A 23,129-nucleotide genomic window follows, 5' to 3' on the forward strand; every position below is an offset into this window, starting at 1 on the left:
TTGCTCGCATGTTTCCAACCCTTTCCACATAAGAGCACACAAGCATCCCAATGCTATTAATTTTTGCTCTATTATAAGCACCTGGCTGTTACAATGTTATTAATTTTCTTGGTTGACCTAGACAGTTAAGTAAACTATCGAATCAGCGAGATGTTACATAGCATTGGCTCTAGATATTGCATTGCGTAAATGATTATATATTGAAGTTTTATCCTGGAACAAGAAATCTAAAGAAAGAAGGATTTTGTACATACAAATTTTCTTAATAAAAAACGTTATAAATCATGATATCAACGCAAAAAGCAGTCAAAACACACCAAACGAAAAAACAAAACGTGAAAAAACCTATAAAAGATCAAAACATAAGCGAAAGAAACCATGAATTAAAGAAAGGTGGGAACCCTAGCAACCAATTCCAGGGAGGGGAGGGACGAAGGGTTGATATTAGAGATAAATTTGAGGCATCTAAGAAGGTAGTTTTGAGAGCTCTTAATGAAAATACATCATTTCTATCGTTCTATCGTTTCTACTGAGACACATTTTTTTTGCATTCGGTTGTTTCAGAGAGGTTTTAATGAGAATTCCTCATTTGTTTGAGCCAAGACTATGCATACTTCACGCCATCGTGATAATATGTGGTTGTCAAAACCCATAACAATCAATTCCAGAGAGGAGGGGTTGTTATTAGAGATAAATTTAAACCATATTAAGAGTTATTTCTAAGAGGCCTTAATGAAAATGCCTCATTTCTTTGACTGGCTTTTTCTGGCCTTTTTTACTCTTCTTTTTAACATCTCCCCCTTAACCTTAAGCTGTAGAACATGTTAATCCAAGCAACTCAGGGAAACGTGGCAATATGTGGCTGGCCCATGGCTTCCCGGTGATACTTATTATCATTCCTAAGGCATTTTTTCATATATTTTCATGATAAAAATTATGCATTAGATCTATTTGTTCATATTTTCGTAAGCCAACCCTCCATGACAAACAAACGTCAACCCCCTCGTCATTCCTATGAGATTTTCAAGATATTTTCATGATAAAAATGATTTAAATCCAATGCTTCGTGCTTTTGCAGGCCAACCCTCCGTAATTCACCATATCAATTCTAGCCACCAAGCCACACTAGGACTGCCACACTATGACTGCCCAACTGGTACCCTCTAGAAGCCCCTCATCATACCTAAGACATTTTTTAGATATTTTCTTTTTTTAAATCAAGTATTATATCTAATGGTTCACGTTTTCGCAACCCACCCAAATGTGATACACTAAGTCAATTCACACCACCGTGTCACACTATTAATGGCTCTCTGGAAAACTCTGGCCCCCCTTATCATTCCCAAGACATTTTCTAGTCAAAAATCATGCATTAAATCCATAGATTAACATTTTTGCAAGCCACTCCCCACGTGATGCACCGTCTCAATCCACGCCACCATGCCACACTACTACTGTCCCTCTGGCACCCCTCATCATTCCAAAGACATTTTCGAGACATTTTCTTGCTAAAAATCATGCTTTAAATCCTTTGGTTCATGTTTTGGAAAGCCACCGTAAAAATAATACATAATCTCAATTCACGCCACCGTGAAACACTATGACTGCTCCTCTGGCACTCTCCAGTACTCCCCCAATATACCTAAGACATTTTCCAGATGTTTTCTTGTTGAAATCATGCATTAAATCTACTGGTTCATGTTTTGAACCAGTATCCCCCCCTCCTAAGACATTTTCCAGATATTTTTGTTAAAAAAGTTTTGAATCCAATTTTTCATTTTCCTGTAAGCCCGCCTGAACATAATAAGCCATGTCAATTCACGTCACTGTGCCAGATTATGCCACCCTCTGTCGCACACTATCACACCTAAGGCATTTTCTCACCTTTTCTAACGAAAAAAACCTTTATAAACTATAAACACCATTGTTTTTTTGAATAGTAGAAAATCAACATTTCATTTTTAGATTGCAATGTTCCCTGGCAATTCCCAGTCTGTGGCACTCAGTGGCTAGCATATGGAACCCTCTAGAATGCATTACCGCACCTAAAGCATTCTCAGTCATTTTTCTACAAAAATTACCGTTTACACGAGAGACGATCATTTGAACGTAATATAAAATTCCCAATAGCGTTTCTTCTGATGACTCCTAGCAACTGACACCACTAGTGAAACACGTACATTCATTTTTCTCCTCTAACACCGGTTTTGCTCATGGAACCTTTTGCGTGCGGATTTTTGTTCATGGATATTTTTCTTCGTGAAACTTGTATACTGATTTATTCTTACGAGAAACTTAATTTATCATGAAATTTTTCATCGTGAAACTTTTTGATGTGTTTTTTTTTCTCCATGAAACATAATTTATGCGAATATTTGCTCGTAAAACTTGTTGAATGTGGATTATTTCATCCTTCAAAAAACTTAATGTATCTTGATTTATATCTTCCATAAACCTGTTAAATTTTTATTTTTTTCTCATGAAATTTGTTGGGTGTTGATTTTTCTCTACTTGCAACTTGTAAATTGATTTTTCTCCACATGGAACCTTTTTTGTTCATGAAACTTGTTGCGTGCAGATTTTCGTTCCTGAAACTTAATTTATCTTTATATTTTTTCTTCGTGTATTATTTTGTGATACTTAAAATATCTTCGTGGAAAATAATGCCCGTTTGTTTTTTCTTTGTGAAAGATGACGCATGCTGATTTTTGTTCGTGAAACTTCACACATGTTGATTTTTCTCTTCATAAAACTTGTCCATTAGTTTTTCCTCGTGAAAGCGGTTTTGTTCATGTAACTTGTTGCGTGCTAGTTTTTGCTAGTGAAACATAATTTATATTGATGTTTTTCTTCATGAACCTTGCTGTACGTTGTTTTATTCTTTCGTGAAACTTAATTTATCATGATATTTTTTCTTCATGAAACTTGTTACATATTTGTTTTTTCTTCGTGAAACATGATGCACGTTGATTTTTGTTCGTGAAACTTGCAGAACGCGGATCATTTCTTAAAGAAACTTAATGTACCAAGATTTATGCCGTCGAGAAAGTTGTTATATTTTTATTTTTCATCATGAGAATTGTTGCATGTTGATTTTTCTCTTCGTGAAACTTGTAGATTGATTTTCAACCTCATGAAACTTGTTTTATTCTTGGAACTTGTGAGCTGATTTTGTTCAGTAAACTGAGTTCATTTTGATCTTTTTCTTTGTGAAACTTGTTGTATGTTGATTTATTCTTTCTTGAAACTTCATTTATCATGATATTTTTCTTCGTGAAACTTTATACATGTTGTTTTTTCTTCGTGAAAAATGATACATGTTGATTTTTGTTCATAGAACTTGTTGCATTTGGATTATTTCTTCAAGAAACTTAATTTATTTTGATTTATGTCTTCGATAAAATTGTTACAGTTTTATTTTTTCTTCATGAAATTAGTTGGATGTTTACTTTTCTATACGTGAAATTTGTACATTGATTTTTCTCCTTTTAAAACCGGTTTTATTCATGAAACTAAAAGCGTGGTGATTATCGTTCTTGAAACTTAAATTAACTTGATTTTTTCATGAAACTTATTGTACGTTGATTTATTCTTTAGTAAAGCTTAATATATTTTGATTATTTTTTCTTCGTAGAAAATGATGCCTGTTGGCTTTTTCTTTGTGAAAGATGAAGCACATTGATTTTTGTTCTTGAAACTTGTCGCATGCTGATTTTCCTTTTCCCGAAATATGTAAATTAATTTTTCCCTGTGAAACCGGTTTTATTGATGTAACTTGTTGCGTGGCAATTTGTTTTCGTGAAACTTAATTTATATTGAGGTTTATCTTCGTGGCACTTGCTGTATGTTGTTTGATTCTTTCGTGAAACTTAACTTATCATATTTTTTTTTCGTGAAACTTGTTGCATGTTGATTATTTCTTCAAGAAATTTAATGTATCTTGATTTATGTCTTCGATAAACTTGTTATAGTTTAATTTTTTCTTCGTGAAACTTGTTGGATGTTTATTTTTCTCTGCGTGAAACTTGTACTTCGATTTTTTCCTCGTAAAACCGGTTTTATTCATGGAACTAAAAGCGTGGCGATTTTCGTTCCTGAAATTTAATTTATCTTGACATTTTTCTTCATGAATCTTGTTGTAATGTATTTTGATTATTTTCTTCGGAGAAAATGATGCATGTTGGCGCTTTCTTATTGAAAGATGAAACATAATGATTTTTTCGTGAAATTTGTCGCATGTTGATTTTTCTCTTCGTGCAACTTGTTAATTTTTCCTCGTAAAACAGGTTTTATTCATGTAACTTGTTGCGTGCTAATTTTTGTTCGTGAAACTAATTTATATTGATGTTTATCTTCGTGACCCTTGCTTTATGTTGTTTGATTCTTTCGTAAAACTTAATTAGTCATGATAATTTTTTCGTCTTGAAACTTGTTGCATGTTGGTTTTTTCTACGCGAACGTGATTCTTGTTCGTGAAACTTGTAGCATGTGGATTATTTCTTCAAGAAACTTAATGTACTTTGATTTATGCCGTCGAGAAACTTGTTATATTTCTATTTTTCATACTGAAACTTGTTGTATGTTGATTTTTCTCTTCGTGAAACTTGTACATTAATTTTCCTCTTCACTAAACTAGTTTTATTCATGGAACTTGTGTGCTAATTTTTTTTAGGAAACTTAATTCCTTTTGATATTTTTTTTCGGGAAGCTTAGTTTACCATGATATTTTTCTTCGTGAAACTTGTTGCTTGTTGATTTTTTTCTTGAAACACGATGCATACTGATTTTTGTGCATGAAACTTGCTGTATGTGGAATACTTGTTAAAGAGACTTAATTTATCTTGATTTGATCTTCGAGAAACTTGTTATATTTTTATTTTTTCTTCAGGAAGCTTGTTGTATGTTTATTTTTCTCTTCGTGAAACTTGTACATTGATTCTTCTCTTCGTGAAACCCATATTGCTCGTGGAACTTGTTGCGTGACGATTTCTGTTCGTGAAGCTCAATTTATCTTGATATTTTTCTTCGTTAAACTTGTCGAATGTTGATTTATTCTTTCGTGAAACTTAATCTGTCATGATATTTTTCTTCGTGAAACTTATTGCATGTCGGTTTTTCTTCACGAAATATGATGCATGCTGATTTTTGTTCGTGAAACTTATTGCATGTGGAGTGTTTCTTCAAGAAACTTAATGTATCTTGATTTATTTCTTTGAGAAACTTATTATTTTTATATTCCTTCATCACGAAATTTGTTGCATGCTGATTTTTCTGTAAGCATGTTGGCACTTTCTTATTGAAAGATGATACATAATGATTTTTGTTCGTGAAATTTGTCGCAAGTTGATTTTTCTCTTCGTGCAACTTGTTAATTTTTCCTCGTAAAACAGGTTTTATTCATGTAACTTGTTGCGTGCTAATTTTTGTTCGTGAAACTAATTTATATTGATGTTTATCTTCGTGACACTTGCTTTATGTTGTTTGATTCTTTCGTAAAACTTAATTAGTCATGATAATTTTTTCGTCTTGAAACTTGTTGCATGTTGGTTTTTTCTACGCGAACAGGATTCTTGTTCGTGAAACTTGTAGCATGTGGATTATTTCTTCAAGAAACTTGATGTACTTTGATTTATGCCGTCGAGAAACTTGTTATATTTATATTTTTTTCATACTGAAACTTGTTGCATGTTGATTTTTCTCTTCGTGAAACTTGTACATTAATTTTCCCCGTCACTAAACTAGTTTATTCGTGGAACTTAATTCCTTTTGATATTTTTTTTCGTGAAGCTTAGTTTACCATGATATTTTTCTTCGTGAAACTTGTTGCTTGTTGATTTTTTTCTTGAAACACGATGCATACTGATTTTTGTGCATGAAACTTGCTGTATGTGGAATACTTGTTAAAGAGACTTAATTTATCTTGATTTGATCTTCGAGAAACTTGTTATATTTTTATTTTTTCTTCAGGAAGCTTGTTGCATGTTTATTTTTCTCTTCGTGAAACTTGCACATTGATTCTTCTCTTCGTGAAATCCATATTGCTCGTGGAACTTGTTGGGTGTTTTTGTTCGTGAAGCTCAATTTATCTTGATATTTTTCTTCGTTAAACTTGTTGTATGTTGATTTATTCTTTCGTGAAACTTAATCTGTCATGATATTTTTCTTCGTGAAACTTATTGCATGTCGGTTTTTCTTCACGAAATATTATGAATGCTGATTTTTGTTCGTGAAACTTATTGCATGTGGAGTGTTTCTTCAAGAAACGTAATGTATCTTGATTTATTTCTTTGAGAAACTTATTATATTTATATTCCTTCATCACGAAATTTGTTGCATGTTGATTTTTCTGTACGTAAAACTTGAAATTGGATTTTTCTACTCGTGAAACCGGTTTTGTTCGTGAAACTTGCTGCATGCAGTTTATTGTTACTTGCTGCTTCGTAAAACATATTGTATGTTGATATATTTTTTCGTGAAACTTAATTTATGTTGAGATTTTTGTTCGTGAAACCTGTAACATGTTGGTTTTTCTTCGCTAAAATTGATACATCCTAGATTTTGTTCGTGAAATTTGTTGCATGTGGATTGTTTCTTCAAGAAACTTAATATATTTTGATTTATGTTTTCGAGGAACCTGTTATATTTTTATTTCTTCTTCATGAAACTTGTTGCATGTTGATTTTTGTTCGTGAAACTTTATTTATCTTGATATTTTTCTTCGTGAAACTTAGTGTATGTTAATTTATTCTTTCATGAAACCCAATTTATCAAGATATTTTTTTTCGAGAAACTTGTAAGATGTTGGGTTTTATTCGCAAAAATGATGCGAGCTGAATTTTTCATGAAATTTGATGCATGTGGATTGCATTTTGATTTACGTCTTCGAAAAACTTGCTATATTTTTATTTCTTCTTCATGAAACTTGTCACATGTTAATTCTTCTCTTCGTGAGACTTATATATTGTTTTTTCTCCTCGTGAAACCATTTTGTTCACAGAACTTGTTGTTTACTGATTTTGGTTCGTGAAACTTTATTTATCTTGATGTTTTTCTTCGTGAAACTTGCCTCATGTTGGTAATATCTTCACAAAACATGACGCATGCAGACTTTTGTTCGTGAAACTTACTGCATGTGGATTATTTCTTCAAGTAACTTAATATATTTTGATTTATGTCCTCGAGAAACTTGTCATATTTTTATTTCTTCTTCATGAATTAAATCATGAATTAAATCATAAATTATATTATTTGTTCTTCTTTTTTGTGAGTTTTGTTTTGTGTCCTTGTGTTTGGGATGGCCTCCCACGCCCCACCTGCCCGATATTTATTTATTCACTTATCCTTGTTACTTCTCTTTCATAAGTTCTTTTTCTATTTTGTTTGTTTTTTAGCCGTGTTAAATTTTGGAATCGTTATTATGATGAGATGTTGATGTTTTTCAATGTTTTTGCACTGTCCCAGCCTTACGAGCTCTGCTCTCTGTTGGGGCATAATATTGTTCTCTATTTTTTAAGTTGAATAAAGAAAAGTTGAAGTTGAAAAGTCATGAAACTTGTTGCATGTTGAATGTTCTCTTCGTGAAACACGTACATTGATTTTTCCCGGTTGCGAAACCGATTTTGTTCGTGGAACTTGTTGCGTGCTGATTTTTGTTGGCGAAACTTAATTGATCTAGATGTTTTCTTCGTGAAATTTGTTGTATGTCGTTTTATTTTTTTGTAAAACTTAATTAATCATGAGATTTTTCTTCGTGAAACTTGCTGCGTGTTGGCTTTTTCTTGGTGAATTACGATGCATGCTGATTTTGTTCTTGAAACTTGCTGCATAGGAATAATTTTTTCAAAAAATGTAATGTTTATTTTTTTTAAATAAAGATACATGCAATATATCAAAAATGTAATGTATCTCAAATTACAAATGTAATAAAAAATGTAATGTATCTTGATTTATGTCTTCGAGAAACTTGTTATATTTTTATTTCTTCTTCATGAAACTTGATGGATGTTGATATTTCTCTTCGAAAAACTTGCACATTGATTTGTCTCCTGATGAAACCGGTTTAGTTCGTAGAACCTGTTGCTTGCTGATGTTGCTTCAATAAACTTAATTTATCTTGATGTCGTGAAATTTGTTGTATGTTGATTTATTTTTTCCTGAAAAATTATTTATCATGATATTTTTCATCATGAAACTTGTTGCAAGTTGGTTGTTTCTTCGTCGAACATGATGCATTCTGATTATTATTCGCGAAACTTGTCGCAGGTGGATTATTTCTTCAATGAACTTAATATATCTTGATTTGTCTTCGAGAAACTTGTTATATTTTTATTTTTTCTTCTTAAAACTTGTTTCATGTTGATTTTTCTCTTCGTGAAAACTGTATATTGTTTTGTTCTCTTCGTGAAACCAGTTTTGTTGGTGGAACTTGTTGCGTACAGATTTCTGTTCATGAAACTTTATTTATCTTGATATTTTTGTTCGTGAAACTTGAATCATGTTGGTAATTTTTTCGTGAAACACGATGCACGCTGATTCTTGTTCGTGAAACTTACTGCATGTTGATTATTTCTTCAAGTAACGTAATATATCTTGATTTATGTCTTCGAAAAACTTGTTATATTTTTATTTCTTCTTCGTGAAACTTGTTGCATATTGATTTTTCTCTTCGTCAAACATGTACATTGATTTTTACCCCTTGCAAAATTGATTTTGTTCGTGGAACTTGTCGCGTGCTGATTTTTGTCTGCGAAACTTAATTTATCTTGATATTTTTCTTCGTGAAACTTGTTGCATCTTTTACATATTTCAGGATATAATCTTTATACGAAAAATCACCAGCTTCACTGACAAGGGGGACTGCAGCGTATATACGTTATGGCATCCTGGTAAGTGTCCAGTAGAATATTTTAATATATAAAGAAATGGTTTTTGAGCATTTTATTTTGCAATTAGAACTGTCTGGACGTAGCGGTTATGTTCTGATTGTAAATAGACAACCATCAGGATCTCTTATTGAGTTTTATGAACTGCTTGAAGAACAATTGGAAAAGATCCAACATCAAAGACCTACGTTTGTCATTGGAGATATTAAAATTGATTCATTTGATAATAGATCAAACACAGACGGATTTTTAAACTTGATGATTTCATTTGGTTATATCCCTGATACTAATATTAGTACTCGTGTTACGAAGACGTGTCGACACGTTTGGATAACATATTTTTGAATTATATGTCTGGTAATCAAAGTGTCCTTATAAGTGATTCTTCTGATCATTTTGGCGTATTTTCAAGTTACTCAGTAAGTACTAATAATGAAAAGTCTGCATAGATGAACAGTCTCAAGCTGAGGATGGTACTCGATCAAGATTCACTTCTGAAATATAAAAATGAGCTAGCCAATAAGGATTGGAATACGGAAATTTCAATCTTTGTAGATACTGAATCTAATTTTAAAGTCTTTTACCAAATAATTCAGCCATCCGTGGAAAAATAGTCTAAAAATATTTTTTTTTAAATGAAGAAAAACTTCAAAGAAACCTTGGATTACTCAAGGTTTATTGAAATCAATATATAAGAAGAATAATTTGTATGAGAACAAGAGCTAAGAGCTCATATGGCACTTGTGACGAGGCAAGAAGAGCTAAGAGCCAAGAGATATTCTATGAATAAATAGATTGATTTAACAGGAAAATAAGAGGCTTAATGCCGGTCAGGATTTAAAATAAGAGCTCTGAGTCACGATGTCCTTCTAAGTATAAAAATTCATTAAGATCCGATCACCCACTTGTAAGTTATAAATACCTAATTTTTTCTAATTTTTCCGCTCCCTTTAGCCCCCCCAGATGGTCGAATCTGGGAAAACGACTTTACCAAGTCAATTTGTGCAGGTTCGGGACCCGCCTATCGATTTTCATCGTCCTAGCACGTCCAGAAGCACCTGATTCGCCGAATCACCGAACCCCTGCTCCCAACTCCCCCAAAGAGAGCGAATCCAGTACGGTTCCGTCAATCACGTATCAAGGACATTTGCTTATTCTATCCACCAAGCTTCATCCCGATTCCTCCACTCGAAATGTTTTCCAAGATTTCCCCCTCCAAATCCCCCCAATGTCAAAGATCTGGTCGAGATTTGAAATAAGAGCTCTGAGACATGAGTTCCTTCTAAATATCAAATTTCATTAAGATCCGATCACATATTCGTAAGATAAAAATATCCCAATTTTCACGTTTTCCAAGAATTCCGGTTTCCCCGTCCAATCCCCCCAATGTCACGGAATTTAAGATTAGAGCTTTAAAGCACAAGATCCTTATAAATATCAAATTTCATTAAGATCTGGTCACCCTTTCGTAAGTTACAAATACCTCAAATTTCAAAATTACCCCCCCCCCCCAACTCCACCAAAGAGAGCATATCCGGTCCGGTTATGTCAGTCACGTATCTTAGACAGGTTTTTATTCTTCCCATCCAGTTTCATCCTGATACCGCTTTAAGTATTTTCTAAGATTTCCGGTCCCCCAACTGCCCCCCCACCAATTACGCTGGATCCGGTTGGGATTTAAAATAAGAGATCTGAGTTACAAGATCCTTCTGAACATGAAGTTTCATGAAGATCCGATCACTCCTTCGCAAGTTTTAAAAATACCTCATTTTTTCTAATTTTTCTGAATTAACCCCCTCCCCCCAACTACCCCAAAGAGAGCGGATCCGTTCCGGTTATGTCAATCATGTATCTAGGACTTGTGCTTATTTTTCCCACCAAGTTTCATCCTGATCCCTCCACTCTAAGTGTTTTCCAAGTTTTAGGTTTCCCCCTCCAACCCCCCCCTCCCAATGTCATAAGATCCAGTCCAGATTTAAAATAAGAGCTCTGAGACACGATATCCTTCTAAATATCAAGTTTCATTGAGACCCGATGACCCGTTCGTAAGTTAAAAATACCTCATTTTTTATAATTTTTCAGAATTAACCCCCCCCCCCCCCGCCAACTACCCCAAAGAGAGCAGATCCGTTCCGGTTATGTCAATCATGTATCTAGAACTTGTGCTTATTTTTCCCACCAAGTTTCATCCCGATCCCTCCACTGTAAGTGTTTTCCAAGTTTTAGGTTTCCCCCTCCCAACTCCCCCCCACCCAATGTCACCAGATCCGGCCGGAATTTAAAGTAAGAGCTCTGAGAAACAATATCTTTCTAAAAATCGAATTTCATTGAGATCCGATCTCCCGTTCGTAAGTTAAAAATACCACATTTTTTTCTAGTCTTTCAGAATTACCCCCCCCCCCTAGCTACCCTAAAGAGATCGGATCCGTTCCAGTTACTTCAATCATGTATCTAGGACTTGTGCTTATTTTTCCCACTAAGTTTCATCCCGATCCCTCCACTCTAAGTGTTTTCCAAGATTTTAGGTTTCCCCCTCCCATCTCCCCCCCCCCCCCAATGTCACCAGATCCGGTCAGGATTTAAAATAACAGCTCTGAGACACGATATCCTTCCAAACATCGATAGTCAACGATAGTCAAATTGGGAAAACGACTGTTTCTAATTTAATCTGGTCCAGTCCCTGATACGCCTGCCTAATTTCATCGTCCTAGCTTACCTGGAAGTGCCTAAAGTAGCAAAACCGGGACCGACAGACCGACAGAATTTACGATTGCTATATGTCACTTGATTGAACTGCCATAAAAAGGTACCTCATCCCTGAGATATAAATGAGCGAACTTACAAGTTATCGTAATGCCCTAAACAGACTACTGCGAAGGGCTAGACAAGAGTATTATAAGTTTTCAAAACTAAGAGTTTTCAAAAAGTATTGTATGGGAGGGACTATTGAATATATGCCAAGCTAAAGCAGAATCAAAGGAGTTATTAGAACTACTAGAAATTAATGTTTTGTCTATGTCTTCTTTATGCAGGTGTAGCCATTTTTCTAGATTCTGATGGGTTCTCCCAACGCAGAGATTGCCACAGTCGTATGGTATTTGATAAACCCCTCTTTGGCGAGTAACTAGAGTGACATCTTTACCGGAATTTAAGAAATTTGTGATTTTAAAAAATATCACAATTTTTTTGTGCAAATATCTTTTAATTTTGTTGAGATTTTTGAGATGTACGGAAGATAGATAATATTTGAGGGCTTATCAGGAGCCTCACAATGTGACATATCTTTGATTCTCCAGGAATGTCTTTTTAATCTACGGCTTATTATATTCTTGACAAAAGGAATGGGGTATCTATTACTAAAAAGAATATCTCTGAGAAAATTTGTTTTTGCAATTGCATACGAATAGGAGCAAATGTTCAGGGAACAATCAATGAGAGAAGCTACAACTGCTCTTTTAACTTGTGGGGGGGATTTGAATTGAAATGAACATATCTATTGTTTTGCGTTGGTTTTCTATAGATAGTAAAATCCAGTTTATTAGTATTACGAATAATTAACAAATCTAAAAACGGTAGTTTATTTTCAATTTCTAGGGTAAACTGCAAATTTCTATCATAAGCATTAAGATGATCTAAGAAACCCCGAAGTTCAATTTCCCCATAATTCCAAAGTGAAATTACGTCATCCATGTAGCGACTCCAATAGACGGATTTTAAAAAATAGGAATTTAATGCCCAATTTTCAAGGTTCTCGACATAAATATTTGACAGTAGCCAGGATAAAGCTACTCCCATGGGTAACCTATTTATTTACTGATAAAAGGAGTCACAAAACTGAAAATACATAGAAAACATATTACAAATTTTAACTAGAGTCATTAAAACTTCAGAGTCAATTCCTGCCGCTGAAACCTCAATTAAATGAAAATTACGACAAAATTAAAAAGAAAAATGTTTGAACAAAAAATAATTTGTATGTAGTTTTCACTAATAATTTACACTCACAAATTTCTCACACTCCGGTAAAGATAACGCCCCAGTTACTCGCCAAAGAAGGGTTTATCAAATACCACGCGACTGTGGCAATTACTACATTGGCAGAACCCATCAGAATTAGAAAAACGACTACACCAGCATAAAGAAGATATAGACAAAGCATTAATTTCTAATAGTTATAATAGCTCCTTTAATTCTGCTTTAGCTTGGCATATATTTAATAGTCCCTCCCACAAAATACTTTTTGAAAACTCTTCTCTCATTAGTAATGATTTAGGGAGACAACAGGCGGTTCGGTAATCAATCGAAATTAGTCTCAAAATAAATAATAATATTTCCTTAAATAGGGACTTGGAAGAGTATTCACTGAGTAAATTCTTTATACTCCCATTTAACTAAAAATGATCTAACAAAATATTTTACTAAATCAATTTATATTACTATTGAACTAGTTACAAAAAGGCCTTTGAGGCAAGCTGCCAAAAAAGCAAGACTAGCTTTGAAAACTTGTATTTAATTATTTTGTTCTGTTTTGATCGAATGAATTTAACATCTCACATCATTTTATTTATCAGTCCCGGTTGATCTTCGTTGAAGTAAGGATGCTACGGCTGTTTTAAAAAGTTTTTTTTTCATTTTTAGTTTTAACTTTCACATATTATTTCTGGTGTTGTGCTGAAGACGACCCTTGGACACAGGGCCAAAATACCCAATGAATTGAATTCCACTGTCTTGGAAAAATTTCACTATTGTTACTCAGTTGTGTTTGTTCGCTACATTCTGGGTCAATTCTCCTCCTTGTATATAAAATAAAAGATTAAATAATTTGACTTGGAAATTTCCCAAGGGTGAATAAGCCCCTTGTCCCAAGGGTGGGCGTTGGGCGAGCGTGTCAGCTCCACGTAACGGATGCTGGCGACAACTTCTCGTAGTGATGTTTCAACATTTTTTTTTTTTATTTAAAATTTTATCTCGGTTAAAATGAAATAGAGGTTAAATTGGTATAATAAGACTTTGAAAGGATACAAAAACGCTTACTTTGTCCACTCTATCACTCTGGACTCCATATTTTCCGCCAAAACCGGTTGCATAGTCTTTTTGCGACGCGTGCTTCTGTAGTTTTTGCAGATAATCATGACCAACAGCAGATTTATCCATCCTGAAAGAGAACAATGAACTTAAGTTAAAAATTACCCAAAAATCGTTTTACTCGCTTCATAACTACTGTCCTGAGCAATAACTAAATAAACTTAAAAAGGAATAAAAAAGGAAAAAAGAGGAATTAAAAACTAACTTAAAAATAAGATAAGAATTAAAAAATACGCTACGGTCGAAACAACATCCTATTGCCGCAACCTAGTACACAGGATAATAAAATACTAGGTAAAAAAAAATCAGTGAAAGATTATTAAATAAATGAATGGTTAATCAATAAATGAAAGATTAATTCAATAGTAGGTTAATAAATAAGAAATAAATGAGAGGCTCGCCAGTTATTGCATTGTCTACACACCAAGGACACAGTTAGGGGGGCTCATCAACGGAACATCGGTGGAATTCAGAATACCACTGACATTAATTAATTCAAGAATACACTTAAATATACTGATTAATTAAATATTTTTATTTTCAGCCATTATAGCCTAGGCTACATAAGGCTGACAAGAGAGCATTCGTTTTTAGCCTGAAGGCAAGCAACTATGTCTAATACACACAATTTACGAAGCCATTACAATTCTTTGAATTTTATACATAGTTTGGTGAGTATAGCCTGTTTTGTATTACGCCCAGGGATTCGAGTTGAAACTTTCAGGAAGTTTGTCTTTTGGGGGAAGGGGGATAAAGGAACTCACAATTCTGTACTTTTATGCATAAACGTATTCAGTCCACTTTTTTTGCAAAATGGAGTTTTGAGTGCCATCTAAAATAATTTTTTTGTGTCGATTGGTCTATTCGATAAATTTTTTAGTCCCTTAGTGTTGAAGGTAGAGATTTTGCGCAAACAAACCTAGTCCTATTTTAGTCAGTTATAATCAAGCATAAACGTGTTTGGTGCATTTTGTGGATTTGAAGACTCCAGGTTCTTCTTAGGTGATTTGTGAATCTTTAGGCTACCAAACCACAACTATTTTTTAGGGCAGCTGTTCTCCAAACTCAATTTGGTTTCTTGAGGCAGACAGCTTGCTGAAAAACTTATATAATGTCTTTGAGAAATTGACTAGCGTCTTTTTCTTTACTGGAGCACTGATGATGCTGATGAAACTTGATGTGTTCAGTCCCAGAGTCTTTAAATCCACAATGTGTATAAAAGAAGTACCTAGGAAATTGCAGATGACATGCCAAGCAGCTGGTGGCTAAGGTTCTGTTTAAGAGTGATCCATGTTTATTCATTCGCTATTTTGGAACAGCGTGTTCCCATTCCTCCTGATTACCTCTGACCATTCAGTTTTGAAGTTTCTACATCTGCTTCGATTTTTGTTTTGTTCCTTCTCCTTATATTTTTTTTTAGTTTGCTGACCATTTGCTGATCATTTGCTGATGACGTACTCTCGTTTGCTGACCACTGATCAATCAAGATACTTCTGAAGTGACTTAATTATTTTTTTCACCAATTGTATAATTTCAAGAAAAATAGCTATACCAATGATTTAAAATCTTGGTATTTCAAGAAACCGCTATGGCAAGGATTCGGAAATTTCTTGAAATAGAGAGATGCTTGAAAATATCATCTTCGAAACAATTATAATTTTCTATGGGACGGGGGACTGCTTTTCCGACCATAATTTTCCATCCTCAAGCTTATCATATGCCGCCTCATTATTTAGTCCAAACATTCAATTATTTTCTTTTTTTATTGACTGTATCTTAAACTGAATTATTCCTGAACTTTTTCCTACATCTTGGCAAATGAATATATACAGTATTTATTGCATTTTGTTAACCATTTTTTTATCCTTTGGGTGGAACTTAAGCACAAGAAGGCCCCTAAACAGTATTTTTTCTGAAATTAGCCCCCTCCCCTTTTGTCCTACCCCACAAGTATATAGCTATAAAGCATTCCTTTCAAGATGGCACTAAGACCCCGAAGAAAGATCGATTTGAGGAAAGCTATAAGCTAAATGAAATCTAATTCTGAAATGGAGGACCTGTCAAGTGACGATTCAGGCTCAGACTATGAATCTGAATGGACGGAAGTACCAGAAACTAAATGGACCAGGTTAGGAATCCCTGAAATAGATGAAGAGATATTAGCAGAAAACATCTATGACAGGAATCTGCGGCCGTTGAAGAATCTGAAAGACCTGGACTTGAACAAGAAGCATGCTGTAGGATTCACACTGATGAAAGAATGGATAAACCAAAGAAAAGAGGGAGGGAACCAAAGGGCGCTACCCGTGCACAAAGAAAGAAATTCAAGTATTCAGGAAAGGAGTACACAAGCTACAAAGGAAAGGGGACAAAAGTCATAACGCCCAAAAGTTTAGAGTCTAAAAGACTGTAGATTGTGAAGCAAAGAATAACTGATAATACCCAAAGAAATTTGTTCATGCCCTTCTCGGATATAGACAATATACTACAACAGCAGTAACTTATATCATTGAGCAAAAAGTAGGTTCCAAAATGTTCAAGAAAGAGAGGAAAGAACCCCAGAAAAAGCCCAATAATTCTACATACTATTTGTCTGATGACCAAGGTAAAAAACAAAAGGTGTGCAAGAAGTGTTTGTGACAACTTTTTGCTTGACAACTCTTTGCTTTGACAACTTCTTGCTTGACAACTCTTTGCTTTGAGAGCTGGGAACAATAGCATCTAAAAGGTCAGACAAAGGCATTACATCTTCTACTCGTCCAAGAAGAGCAATTAGTAAAACGTATTCAGAAAGTGGGCAAGAAATAAAATTAAATATCATGAGTTTTCCAGCTTAGCTTTCACTATTAAAAATAGAGAGCTCAGAGAAAGTATCTCTCCTCTAATTTGAATATTATTTGTTCTGAATTTATTCTGAAAAATCAGACACCAAAAAGAGCCAGTGCTAAAAAAAATTATAATCACATTTTTGGACTTAAAAAACAAATTGAAATCATGAAACTCTTAAATAGTTAAACTTTAAAAAGGGGAAATAAAATACAATAAACCATCAAATATTTTTTTTGAAAATTCCTCTATGAAAAAACCATGGGTGACAGAAAACATTTTGATTGCAAGTTCAAAAAATTTCCATGAGAATAAAATATCGTATTCTTGCTCAGGAGTAAATGAACAAGTGAAAAAAGTTTTCCTAAATATACTTTGGTTGTGGTTAAGAATATTTATACGACAACGCGCTGAGCATTTATTGAGCACTATTTATTGAGCATTATTGAGCACTATACAATAAGCTCTTTTTCTTTTTTACCGGTATTTGTTCAACTTTATTTTCCCCAAGTGGAAAACACGTTCGAAATTAATAAGTAAAACCAGCCGATCAGTTTCATCCCCAAACTTTCCTCTTACCTTTTATTTCCAATGTTGTAATAAGTATAAAAGAAAAAATTTGTAATATAATTCGTTTTCAGTAAAGTGCCAATTATGCAGTAGGTTTTAGACTTTTACAGTTAGGGAAAGGGACAGTAGTAAAATTTTTGCTTGTTTTAAGCTTGATTTGCATATTAAATTTAGGCTTTACTCGTTTTAAGATTTCTTTATTCATTTATATCAGTACTTGCTGTACATTTATTTACTATGATTGTTTATTTAATTTCTGTGCGTTTTGAGTTACATTTATTCTTTAATAGTAATTTCTGGTCGTTTTCAGTTTGAATTTTAACAGGTATTTGTATCTACTTAACTTTAATGTGGTCTTTAGTTGTCTTTAAAACACTTCTAAATCATTAAAAAGCCTAAATCATTTGTTTCAGTTCTTACCATTAAGCTTCATTAAGTTAAAAGAACTTCCCTAAAATGAAGCTTTTTTAAAGAAAATTAAAGGACATAATAAACTTAAGATCAGAAGAAATAGAAATCTACAATAGCTCAAACTTAAAAGAACCAGAAATTACTATTAAAGAATAAATTAAACCCAAAACAAACTAAAATACAGCAGGTACTAACATAAATGAACAAATAAATCTTAAAACAAAAAAAGCTTAATTTAAATATGCACAACAAACTTGAAACGAAAAAAAAAATAACTACAAACAAGAATTTTGGCTTTGCCTCCTTCTCTCATTGTAAAGGCCAAAAGCCTACTCCGTAATTGGCACTTTACTGATAATTATGAGTCTTGAACAGCCTTTAAAAGTAAAAATAAAATCAAACTTAATATTTAATATGCAATGATATTAATTGTTGAAAAATAATCAGTTCAAGAATTTATTTCATTTATTTTTTATTTTCATTTTCTATGCAGTAATAACTGGAAAAGAAAATTTTCATAATATAATTTGTTTTCAGTGAAGCGTCAATGATGCAGCAGGCTTTAGACTTTAAAGTTAGGGAAGGGGATAGTATCCAAACACTTTTTTCCTGTGAAACTATATTTGCTTTGAATAGTCATGGAAATAACTAATAAAATTAGACTGAATATTTGAAATATAATGATGTTAATTGCTAGAAGCTCATCAGTTCAAAATATTATTTTACAGGAATTTTTATGTTTATTTTAAATGTTGTAATAAGTGGAAATTAAAATATCTGAAATATAATTGTATATATTCGTAATACAATGTAGCTTAATATAATATTTGTAATATAATTCCTTTTCAGTAAGGCCTCAATTATACAGTAGGTTTTAGACTTATAAAGTTAGGGATGAGGGTAGTATCCAAACTCTTGTTTGTGGTGATTTGGGGTCGTTTCAAGCTTGATTTGCATATTTAAATTAAATCTCACTCATTTTAAGATTTATGTATTCATTAATGTTAATACCTATTGCATGTTTGTTTGTTATGATTGTTTATTTAATTTCTATTCGTTTTGAGTTTCATTTTCTCTTTAATAGTAACTTCTGGTCGTTTTGAGTTTGAATTATCAAAGTTTTTAATTTCTGCTTATCTAAAGATTAATATGGCCTTTACTTTTCTTTGAAAAACTTCTTTTTCGGAAAGTTTTTTAATTAATTTAACAAAAATCGTTGTTGGGGTCGCGCTATATTACAGGTTCTTTCTTTTCATTTTTAGCTGCGTTCTTTTTTCAAAATTTGTCTCTTCCCAAGTGAAAAACACATTCAAAATTAGTAAGTAAAACCAACCAATCAGTTTTAATTCCAAACTTTTCTCTGTTTTCTTTTATTTTCAATGCTGTAATTAAAACTTCTTTCTCGGAAATTTTTTTCTTAATTATTCTAACCAAAATCCCTTTGGGGGTAGCACTGTATCAAAAGCTCTTTTTTCTTTTTTAGCTGTACATTTCTTCCAATTTTTATGTTTTTTTTCCAAGAGAAAAACATATTCAAAATTAGCCAGTAAGACCAACCGATCCGTTTCAACTCCAAACTTTCCACCATATCCATGAGACGCATTTGGTCCTTCTTCCAATATTTTCTTTTTTAGCTGTTGATCCTCTTTTTGTGCTTCTTCTCTTAACTTGTTCATGCTAAAAAAAAAATAATAATATGATTTCGCAATTACATTTATAAATTAAAACTAATGGTGGGGTGAACAGTGGGTGCTAGTAGGGTAAGTAAGGAATGCTAGTCAGGTAGCACCCTGAAATACAAGCTATGGTGAAAAGAAAACACTTTTTGTCTATATTTTGGACATTAATACTTCAATCTTAATGATTGTTCGTTATTAATAACTTATCATTTAGAAATATTCGTAAGTCCAGTGATCGTAAGTCGAAATAGATGCACCTTATCTATATATGCAGAATCTGGGAGTAGGTGGGGGTGTATGTAGGTGGGGGGAGTAGGGGGAGTAGGTAGGGGGTAATTTTGGTATGTCTGCAAACCAAGACTATAATATTAGAAGCTATAGTGATGATAGGAGGCAAGTTTGGTTGTGAAATGTAGACGCTCTGAAAGACAGAGGAGGATTTATTAGAATTTTTTCCAGAGGAATTGTCTAAAAATTTTCACGGGCATCCGTTTGACTGACCGTATTTCAAACAATAAGATAAATTTGGCTCAATCCCGCTTTCTATGGCGATAATGAGAAGAAGGTTTAGATGGCTAGGGCACAATCTGCAGACGAAGGATGACAGATTGGCAAAGATCATCCTTTTCATGCAACCATCTAAGGTCAAGCGAAAAGCAGATTTTCTCTGAATGCAATGGAAGGAGGTCGTACGGAAGGACTGAACGGAAATGGGAAATTCTTGAGAGGGTACAAAGAGTAAATACCTGAGAAAAGAGTGAGCCAATATTTACCCCTGAGATTTGGCTCTGCCATTCAGTGATTAAATAGAAAAAAAATTCAGTTGAAAGTAAGTAGAAACATTAAAATTTAAAAGAACAAAGATTGTTCCTTCTATGAGAGGAGCAACCCCTCCTCAATATCTCACTTTTCACGCCGAAGGTTCTTTTTGTATTTTAAAAACCTATTTACTTTAATTAAACGGCTCTGATTTTTAGGAGTAGTTCTTAAATAATTGATACAGAAAGTTAAAATTAGCGCAAGGAGCGAGGTTTCGAGGAAGGGCCCCTCAAATACGGTATAAATTCTGTTCGTTTTAAGTTTTAATATTGCTCCTTACTTTTCGTTGAAAAAAATGTGTTTTTTTTATTTAATCTTCGATTGTTTTTTCAAATAATGCCAAAAAATCCGCCCTTTTTTCTATGGAAAATGCCTCCTCCAAGAAAATTCCTCCTTGGAAAATTCATCCCACGTAAGACAAACCCTTACTCCACACAATTCTATTACTGCTGAAAGTCCTCCAAAAACAAAATTTTGTGGACAGTTCCGCCAGGAAAATTCATTTTAGCCTACTTTCGTTTAAAAAAAAGAAGACTTATTTACTTTTTAAAACTAATTGTTTTTAAAATCATGCCGAAAATTCTCCTTCGTGGAAAATTATTCCAAGATATTTCCTCCTCCCAATGTTTCAATGGAAAGTTTTCCCCGAGTAAAATTCCCCAATGGAAAATGTCTCCTGTAGAAAATCCCCCCAGACAATTTCAATTCCTTAGAAAAATTACTCGGGGTAATTTCCCCCGAAAATTTCCACATGTAAAATTGGACTGGCAAAGAGAAAGTAAGTAAAAAAAATCGTATAAGAATGCAGATGAATTCTCCGGTGTATAGTTTCCCATTGAAAGTTCACCCCTTGAAACTTTCTCCCTCAAAGAAGATTCTACCCTTGGAAAATCTCCCCTTTAAAATTCACCCTCCTCAAAAAATGTCTGTTTACTTTCCAATAACAAATACTATATGTAAACATTAGACAAATCCCATAACTAAAAAACCCTTTCCCAGGGACATGCAGGGTTCCTTGATCCCCAGAGACAAGAGTACTTGACGTGTCAGCTATGGTGCTTGAAATGGCTATCTAAAAAAATTTGAAAGGATGACTTTGGGAAAAGGGGATAATCTATTGGCCATCCCAATCGTTTTGGTCACAAAATGGCGAACTAGAAGTGTTATTTCAGTTCAAGAAAGTCCTCCAATGATCTTATATGACCATTGGTTAAATACGATCACACTGGCGAAAGACAAAAATTAGGCGATTTATAGCCTACAGAACACAACAAATAAACACGCATCGGTGATCTTTCTTCTAGCAAAGATTACAAAATTTCGTATTTATGCAGATGGGAGCTAGAAACCCTTACAGTAAGGTAAGGTATTCTGAATCTGATGGGGCGATTACTATTAAAATTTTGACTTTCTATGGGAGTTTCCATCCTTTCTCGAAAATTATACAAATTTTCTCAGGCTCCATAGCTTTTTTATGAGTACATGATGAATTTTATATGTCTGGAGTTGGCATAAAAAGCCAATTCATTTGATGTGTTATCAAAATTCCATGTTTTAAAGTTTCGATTGCTATTTAGCTGAGTTACTCCTTAATTGCAGTTTGTCACCACGAACTATTTAATTAATTAACCAGGCTTGGAATCCACTCCCAAAAAGATGGCAGGCATGGAAACTGATTTCATGAAAACTTTGTGCAGGTATTTCTGAGACCCATATTACAAGACTTCCATGACTTGAGTAGACCAGTTTTTCTTGGAACTAAAGACTTCCTACTGAAAATCTGCAGCTGCAGCTGCTGACGAAGCTTTCCTTGCATTGACCATTGAATTTCTTCTTGTGATCCCCACAAACTGGTTTAATTCTATAGTGACTGACTCAAAGGGGACTATCACGACACTTGCATATGTCGATATAGATTTTAGTAAGGCCAAATCCATGTCTCTTGATATTGTACTCTCAACTTGAAGAAGATTGTCAGGTGCAACCTATAATTCCTTGAAAGCGGATTTAGGTATATGGCAATCGTGACGAGTGTAACCTGAACAAGGCCTATAAGCCTTGATTGTTTTTTATCTGCCTTTTGCAGGTTCTCAGAAAAATTTTAGAGTCCACCCTTACTAAAAGTAGTGTGAGAACTGGCTATGCCACCTTATGGATACAGCTGTTCATGTTGTGTATCAGTATATATGAGTCAATGTTTTGGATACACTATTCTTCTTCTTGGTTATTTGCAAAACAATTTTCTATGTTGGACGTTCAGCGGTATGTACAACAAAAAGCCGAGATAATATCGTTTTCGATATCGATATTTAAGTTTCGATATCGATAGTTATTGTGGTATATTGGTATGTAGTATTGCCCAACACTAGTAGTAGTATTCTCTTAAAGAAAGTTGGAACATCATGGAATAGAGTATTCAGCCAAATTCTGGACAAAACAGACCAGAGAAGGATAAATTCTTAGTGAAGCCAGATGAATAAAAACAATTTGAAAAAGAAGATGAGGTTCACAGGTAGTTTTGGAGGAAACAGGGATCAATAGAAACATGAGCCACATTTTCATTGGTGCTTTGCCATATCATCTTCAAGTCTCATTCTTCTAGAAAATTGCACCTGGAGTCTAAAGCAGCCTCCTTCCAGCATTAAAGCTTTATTTGCATTGAGTACTATGTTTCTCCATCTTCTTCTTCATCATTTCAATCACAATTACAACCAAGCAAACTAAGCCAGATTTATTGGAAGAGCCATCATCTTAAACTATATTAATACATATTAGCAAGTAACTGAAACAATTGTGTTGGATTGTATTGTATTGGTTTAACTAAGGTCCTTATGTCAACCCTGCAGTGTGCTGCTAC

At 33.7% G+C, this 23,129-nt stretch overlaps 2 protein-coding genes across 2 annotated transcripts in view; one reads left to right on the forward strand and one right to left on the reverse strand.

The window, feature by feature from the left end:
* Positions 1-23,129, forward strand: part of LOC136037296 (calponin homology domain-containing protein DDB_G0272472-like) — a 198,847-nt gene that overhangs the window by 58,244 nt on the left and 117,474 nt on the right. The gene's annotated exons all lie outside the window — the stretch shown is intronic.
* LOC136037294 (src substrate cortactin-like) overlaps positions 1-23,129 on the reverse strand; it is a 58,903-nt gene that overhangs the window by 34,283 nt on the left and 1,491 nt on the right. Inside the window, exons 2-3 of the mRNA XM_065719936.1 lie at positions 19,332-19,451; positions 13,917-14,037 (exon numbers count right to left, since the gene is read on the reverse strand). Coding sequence (XP_065576008.1) covers positions 13,917-14,037; positions 19,332-19,451 — 241 coding nt within the window. The remainder of the gene's footprint in view (positions 1-13,916; positions 14,038-19,331; positions 19,452-23,129) is intronic.

Source organism: Artemia franciscana, chromosome 16 (assembly GCF_032884065.1).
Source record: "Artemia franciscana chromosome 16, ASM3288406v1, whole genome shotgun sequence".
NCBI lineage: Eukaryota > Metazoa > Arthropoda > Branchiopoda > Anostraca > Artemiidae > Artemia > Artemia franciscana.